This window comes from Drosophila biarmipes, chromosome 2R (assembly GCF_025231255.1).
Source record: "Drosophila biarmipes strain raj3 chromosome 2R, RU_DBia_V1.1, whole genome shotgun sequence".
Lineage (NCBI taxonomy): Eukaryota > Metazoa > Arthropoda > Insecta > Diptera > Drosophilidae > Drosophila > Drosophila biarmipes.
Window position 1 is genome coordinate 2,484,556 of NC_066615.1, and position 8,021 is coordinate 2,492,576.

The following is an 8,021-nucleotide window of genomic DNA, read 5'->3' on the forward strand; positions in this document are numbered from 1 at the left end:
GTGTACCACTATAAAATATCAAAACAAATCAGATCGACTGTTTTCCAAAATTTTAAACAGGCCTTAAAACTAAAACACAGTTAAAATACTTTCAGAAATATTAAAAAACAATATTGGCATATTTTGAGACAGTTTCGCAAGAATATCCCCAAGAAAAATTTTGGATTCTAGTGACGTCAAAGTCTGTCGTTGTTGCAACCCAAACTACAAAACAAAATTGTTTCACCCAAAGATATAAAAAACAAATCAAAAATTCTCACACTGTGGTGCGCGGTACGTGGACTGCCGTATACAGTGATGTGGTTAATGGTAAAATGTTAATAAGTAAAATAATTAATACTAAAGACTAGTGTTGCAACTAGCTAGAAATTAATAAAAACAGTATGCAAAACTTGATTCCTAGGTAAGTTATTATATATCTGGGACGGACGGGCCTCATCACTCTATAGTGTTTCTCTGTTCCAGTTCCAAGCAACTCCACAGATCTCAAAGTCCTGAACACGCTGAAGAACACGTACTGGTAGGGATAAAATTGCAATTTTGCAATTTGACCAAATCGAAATCGACGACAGTTTGTTTAAATTGCGGACATTCAATAGCAAACAAATCAAAATTAAGGAGCCATAAATTCAACTACTTTTTGTGGTCCTTTACTTGCCCAAAGTACAGACAGCATCTGTCATCCCCATTCATAAAGCAAGAAATATTTTTTCGAATTACTTTCTTATTTATTACTACTTATTTATTGTTTTCATATTTCCTATGCAGGCTCCTTGACCTATAAGCCGTTTGATTTGAGGGGAAGTCCACCGCAGTTTTAGATCTTGAGTCTTATTTGGAAGAAATTAACTTTTTAAAAAGAAAATTCTGTCGTAAATTAAGCTTAACTCTTTGAGTAGTAGCTTGTGGATTTATTCCACATGTTAGTCTCTTAACTACTGTCGCTTACTAAAATGCAACCTAGCAGCATAGGTTGATCCACATCCTGGGCGCGAACAAGAGCCCCGAGGATGACAAACCGGTAGTAGTCACTAAGTAAAGAAGATTATGATCTTACCTTTTGAATAGGTCAGATAGTTAAAAATACATCTCTGTTCGCTGCACTATACGAGGTGTGTTCAAAAAGTAAGTTTACTTTTTAAATTTCGCGGGCAACATATTTTCGATTATCGATTTTTTTGTTTTGTTATGTTGGTACACTCTTTCCTAACATCTGTACCAAGTTTCAATTGAATCCCCTTTTTTGTTTAGTTGTGTGAGGCGTAAAGGTAACAAGTTGTTTTGTGTGCTCAGCGATTTTTTGCTATCGATAAATATGGATCAAAGGATTTGCATCAAATTTTGTGTAAAAAATAAAATTAGTGCTCCGAAACATTTGAAATGTTGACAGTGGCCTACGGTGAAACTGTTCTAAGTAAAAAATGTTTACAAGTGGTACAAAATCTTCCAAGATGGCCGGGAAGATGCCAATGACGAGCCTCGCTCTGGACGCCCAAGCACGTCAACAACTGATGAAATCGTTCAAGCAGTGAAGAAAATTGTTTTGCAAAATCGTCAAATCACTATCAGAGAAGTTGCTGAAGATATCGGTATATCGCGTGGCTCGTGCCATGAAATTTTTTCAAACGTTTTGGGCATGAGTCGTGTGTCAGAGAAGTTTGTTCCTAAATTGCTGAGTTTTGACCAAAAGAACCGTCGCATGAGCATCGCTCAAGAGCTGTTGGATGACAACGACGACCCAGATTTACTCAAAAGGGTCATAACTGGTGACGAATCATGGGTATATGGTTATGATATCGAAACCAAAGACCAATCGTAACAATGGAAGAGCCCAGGTGAGCCAAGACCGAAAAAAGCACGCCAAGTTCGATCAAATGTCAAAGTTTTGATCACTGTATTCTTCGATTACCATGGCGTGGTGCATCAGGAGTTCTTACCATATGGTCGTACGGTCAATAAACATATTATCTGGAAGTTATGCGCCGTTTGCGAGAAGCAATACGAAAGAAACGTCCAGAATTGTGGAAAAACAATTCATGGCTTTTGCATCACGATAATGCCCCTGCTCACTCATCTTTGCTTGTGAGAGATTTTTTGGCCAAAAACAACACCACAATAATGCCTCAGCCACCATATTCACCGGATTTGGCCCCATGTGACATTTTCTTGTTCCCAAAACTAAAGAGACCTATGAAAGGTCGGAGATTTGCAACGATTGAAGAGATAAGACTGTTATAATGCCTCAGCCACCATATTCACTGGATTTGTCCCCATGTGACTTTTTCTTGTTCCCAAAACTAAAGAGACCTATGAAAGGACGGAGATTTGCAACGATTGAAGAGATAAAGACTGCATCGCTGGAAGAGCTCAAGGTTATACCGAAAAGTGCTTATGGGAAGTGCTTTGAGGATTGGAAAAACCGTTGGCATAAGTATATTGTATCTGAGGGGGATTACTTTGATTACATTAATATTGATAAATAAATTAATAGTTTTTCTTGAAAATACAAGGTCACCTTACTCTTTGAACACACCTCGTATGAAGTACAAAGTATTGTTCATTTATTCCTAAGTCTGAACTCAGCTTAATTTAAAAACGGAGTCTATCAAAAATAATATAATTTATGTAAGTTGTAAGGGCAAGTGATTTACAACTTATTAGTTTTTTAAAAAGAATGTATTTTATAAATGAGAATCGAGAACCAAGCCAGCTGTTCAAACAGCAGCGCGCAATCGATAAGCGATAACTAAAAGAATAATGTCGAATGTGCAGCCGTACAAGAATATTCGATATTTCCCTAGTACTATCGATTGTTTTGCAGCTGCACTAATCATCACTAGATGAAACAAATAGTTTGTGACTCATAATATAGTCTGCAGGATATAAACATAGGTCCTATTGTTCACCTTGCAGCCGGTGATGTCGATCTAAGCGGAAGACAAATCAATTGGAGTTAAAACCGAGCATAATTTGGGAGCTTCTGCGAGGAACACACACAAAGGTGCGTGGAAGTGTTGGGATCCGTGTGTTTTTGTGTGGACGGAACAACAACAGCCACAGCGATGGTGGGAATTATTGATGAGGCACAGCTGTTTTATCCGTTGGGGACCCGCATCAAGATAGCCGAAAACTATGGCACAGTGCGTTATGTGGGACAGGTACAGAAGCTGAAGGATTTGGTTCTTTTGCGGTTCCTTATACCGAGTTGTGTTCCTTGTTTCAGGTTAGCGGCTACATGGGCACATGGCTGGGAATTGAGTGGGACGACGGGTTGCGGGGCAAGCACAATGGCGTCGTAGACGGCAAGCGCTACTTCCAGACACAGACGCCTATGGCGGGCAGCTTTATCAGGCCGGGAAAGGTGGGTCCGTGCGCCACTTTGGAGGACGCTGCCCGGGAGCGGTATTTGAACTACGACTCGAACAACGTCGATAAGTCGCTCATCCGGGAGGCTCAAGCTAGCCTGCAGGCATCCCTCTTCGAGGTCGTGGGCATGGACAAAATCGCTCGCAAGCAGAGCAAGTTCGAGCAGCTGGCTGAGATAAGCGTCGATCAGACACCAGTGAACGCTGCTGGGTACTTGAAGGAACTGACACAGCTGACCACGCTGAATGTAAGCCACACCTTGATTTGGAACTGGCAGATCGTAGCCAGCATCGCGCAGCAGCTGCCTTCCCTGACTAGCCTAAACCTTAGGTGAGTAAGGGACTATTAAACCCTGTTAACTGCTAGTGCTATTTGATTAAACTTTCAGCTGCAATCGACTGATTCTGCCAACGACCTCCGAAATCGCTGAATTGGAGCCCGCCTTTCGGCAACTAAAGCGCATCAATCTGCGCAACTGCGGCTTCACAGAATGGAAGGACGTGATGCAGACCGCGCTTCTTTGGCCAAATATTGTGTCACTGGGTCTGCAGGAGAACTCTTTTGGTCAGCTTGCCGAAGTTGACCGAAAGAAGATCTTTAGGCAGCTTCAGGAGCTCGACTTGCACCGCACGAAAATAATGGATTTTGACCAGGTGGCAAAGTTGGGCAACTTGACGACGTTGCGCATGTTAAATCTCATGGAGAACGGCATCGAAGAGATACAACTTCCCGATTGTGATCCCCAAGAAAAGCTTAATATGTTCGCCTCTTTGGAACAATTAAACCTTCTTCACAATCCCATATGGAACGAAGTAGGCCGGACTCACATATTGATACAAGAAATGATAATAGAATAATATTTCCCTCACAGGCTGATGGCTTTAACGAGCTTGACAAGCTTCCCCAGTTGAGGCGCCTGAACAAAACTCCGCATCTGAAGTCCAATTTTGATGAAATGTTCTCCAAGGCCGTTGCTAGCATTGGCGGCCTACAATTTATCAACAAGGCCCAGGTGACAGCGGAGGAAAGACGTGGTGCCGAGTACGATATTTGGAAAAAGTATGCCCCGGATTGGATGCGTGCGACGCAACAAGGATCGGATTCCTTACGTGAGTTTATCCGGAGGCATCGCACCTATCCGTTGCTGGTCAAAAGTAAGTTATTCTGAGCCAGCTGATTCAAAACTAAAGTGTTTATCTCACAGAGTATGGTTCCCCGATAGACTTTATACCACCAAGCCAAACGAAACGATCAAACTTAATTAATGTTTGCATACGGCATCAGCTGACGGGCGAATCTTGGGAGAAAAAAGTTCCACGAATGATTACTGTGCAAACACTGCAAGGTTTGGTTATAAAGCGATTTCGACTAGGCGGTAACGTTCCCCAGCTGTGCTACGTTGATGCCCAGCACCCCGAACTAGTTGTTCCGCTGGACAATAATGCAAAAACGTTGGACTTCTATTCTGTACAGGAGCACGACACAATTTTGGTTCAATAGCGCACGCATTTTAAGTTGGCGAATAATCCCTTTTTCGTATTAGTAGTTTTAGGCGATCGAAAATCAAAAAATTCGTGTGGATGTTTCTTTTTACCACCCTACTTTGTTAATGCTATTTTTACGTTGAAATAGTTAATTTTACCTTTTTAATTTTTGTTTTTTTTTTTTTTGGCATTACAAAAAACTAAGAACTTTAATAAAAATATTTATGATTCGTCTCCACCGCACATTGTTGGCTAAAATAATGGTAGAGTATTATCATATTTTTGCGTTTCCCTCTTTTCTTACCTTCTAAGAGGTGCTACTAGGAATCTCAGTTGATTTGGATTTTAAAAAAGATTTAGGTAAAAATTGTGAGGGACCTCGATAATACTGTTTAGAAAGTTTATTTATTTAGCAGATTGTATAATACATTTTCGTTATAAAGGTGCGATTGTCTCTAGAATTTTACGTCGTTAATTTTGCTAAAATGTATTTGTCTCATCAATACCTATCGATTGCGCTAAAAAAAAACCGAAACTCTACCGACAAACCAATTGCGAAAATTGGTTTTCCGGTATTGAACGGCGTTTGTGAAAAATCTACCGTTCATGAACCAATATATGTAGGTCTGGTGTCATGATTTTCATGGTATCACGGGTTCCATTCCGCGTCTTGTTGAAATATAATTTCTAATGTTTGTATGGACTTCTAGTAGTAAATTTCAACAAAACATCGAAAGTACTTTAAACTCTAGCAATAACAGAACAAAAGTAAGCAAATTAGATAAACATGACTAACAGGCGCAAGGAAAAACTAGCATGAAAATATACCTTCCTTTTTTTTTATATTTTTATGTTCAAATGTTAAAATTGAAATGTTCCTAAAAGTTTCGTTCAAAATTTAAGAACAAGCGTTCAACAAACGGGCTAACGGACTTTTTGACACCGTTTGGTCTTTAATTTTGCACGTTTCGATCGTATTTTTTTTAAAGCGTGCGAATGGAATAAAGTAATTGGTTCAATAATTGAGATTGAATTAAATAAAAAATTTGGACGTCGAATATACAAATTTAATTTCATGTTTTTAAGAAATTTGGAAATGCATGGCATAAACATAGTAGATATGTACATTAGCGACAAAAAATATATTTTCCAAATATGCTCAAATTAAAGTTCTAGAATCAAGGGCATTTAAAAATATGAAGAACCCGTTGATGGAAATGTTTAATGGTTTCGGTGTGCCAAAATTGTTAATAATGGACAATGAACACGCATTTGGATCAGCAGCAATAAGATTATGCTACATTTTTCACCAGGCGTTACGATCCATTTGAAAATATCGAAAAATTTTTAAGGATTGTTGCTAGGTTCGAAATTTAGAGCTAATTAAAATGTTATTTGCTAGCTTAGGAGGTTATATATTAAACAAGGATGAACGCTATAGTCGAGTGACTCGATAAAGGGAAATTGAGATATAAAAGGAGAAATTAAATTTTATTTTTTGCATACGATCTGTTGCCGCTGTATTTTTGAGCGGTTTGTGGGCGTTAGTGGGTGGTTATTGATGTGATTTCGTTTTCCCCCTTGAATATCTCCATACCCTTGCAGAGGGTATAATAATTTCAGTCAGAAGTTTGCAACGCAATGAAGGAGACGTTTCCGACCCCAGAAGTATATATAATCTTTATCAGCGTCACAAGACGAGTCGATCTAGCCATGTCCTTCTGTCCGTCCGTTTCTACGCAAACTAGTCTCTATCGCTATCGGGCTGAAACATTCCCAAAAGTCTTCTTTCTATTGCAGGTAGTATATAAGTCGGAACCAGCCGGGTCGGACAACTATACCTTATAGCTCCCATTGGAACTATCGGGGAACAAATTAAAAAAAAAAATTATATCTTGGATATAACATTTTTAAATTAGTTCTGAATTTCGAAATAAATTTTATCAAAATCGGACCATATCATATACATCCCATGGGAACAATCGGAAAATTAGTGGTAAAATAATATTGAAAAATTATATCTTCGGTGTTTTTTAACATATAACCTCCTACGATCGAAAAATTAGTCGGAAAACATGAAATGAAAATATCTTTGGTGTTTTTAACATATAACTTTATTAGCTTAAAAATAACATTTTATAATTAGTTTTGAATTTCGAATAAGATTTTATTAAAATTGGACGACTATATCATATAGCTGTCATAGGAACGATCGGAAAATTGATGGGAAATAATATGAAACAAATTATAGCTTTGGGGCTTTTTGACATATTATCTTATAATATTGGGAATTTAAATTTTTATATTTTTAAGAATTTTGAATTCAATTTAATAAAAGTATTGATTATTTTTTACAACTGCAAGGGTATATGAACTTCGGCTTACCGAAGTTAAGTTCCTTTCTTGTTATTGCTGCATTTGGCTGCTTAACGGGTATCTGATGGTTAAGGCACTGTCTTACAGCCTTCTTTTCTTTACATGCATTACTCTTACAATAAAAGGGTATATTAAAGAAAGCGCCTCCGACCTCAAAAAATAAATATATCCTTGATCAGGATCACCAAAAGACTCGATCCAATCATGTCCGTCGGTTTAAGTGAGATGGTTTTCCTATTTTCAATACCCTTATATATGCAATGATTAAAATCGGTAGATTCATAAGCTATAACTATATATGTGGATCATATTTACCAAAGTCAGATATTGCATTCCACATGCAGCAAATTGGATGTTTTAACTAATTCGCCACAAAGCGAACGAAATAATATTAGGAAAGTAATTATAATTTCATTATTTTGAATCATATTCTCTTCATATCCTGCATTAAATATTTTTTTAATATTTCCGAATAACAAAATTAATTTAATAATAAATAGATTACTATAGCAACTATAGCAAATAGCTAGCAAAGGAACGATAAATTTTCCCAAAAGTCTTCTTTCTATTGCAGGTAGTATATAAGTCGGAACCAGCCGGATTGGACAACTATATCTTATAGCTTTCATAGGAACTATCGGGGAAAATATTAAAAAAAATTATTTCTTCGGTGTTTTTTAACATATAACCTAACATTTTTTAATTAGTTCTGAATTTCAAACTAAATTTTATCAAAATTATAGCTGCCATAGGAACGATCGGAAAATTAGTGGTAAAATTAATTTAATAATATGA

At 37.6% G+C, this 8,021-nt stretch overlaps 1 protein-coding gene across 1 annotated transcript; it reads left to right on the plus strand.

The window, feature by feature from the left end:
- Positions 1-2,814: 2,814 nt before the first annotated feature.
- Positions 2,815-5,129, plus strand: LOC108035491 (tubulin-specific chaperone E). Its single transcript, XM_017111146.3, has 5 exons — positions 2,815-3,158; positions 3,224-3,696; positions 3,755-4,178; positions 4,238-4,520; positions 4,571-5,129. The coding sequence occupies exons 1-5, from the start codon at positions 3,063-3,065 to the stop codon at positions 4,864-4,866; spliced, it is 1,572 nt and encodes a 523-aa protein (XP_016966635.1). The 5' UTR covers positions 2,815-3,062; the 3' UTR covers positions 4,867-5,129.
- The last annotated feature ends 2,892 nt before the right edge of the window (positions 5,130-8,021 follow it).

Excerpts from the sequence above, each read along its gene's own strand:
- LOC108035491 (XM_017111146.3), top strand. The coding sequence starts at position 3,063 with ATGGTGGGAATTATTGATGAGGCACAGCTGTTTTATCCGTTGGGGACC. Across the intron at positions 4,179-4,237 it reads ACAATCCCATATGGAACGAA|GCTGATGGCTTTAACGAGCT; the intron begins GTAGGCCGGACT and ends TTTCCCTCACAG. Across the intron at positions 4,521-4,570 it reads CTATCCGTTGCTGGTCAAAA|AGTATGGTTCCCCGATAGAC; the intron begins GTAAGTTATTCT and ends TTTATCTCACAG.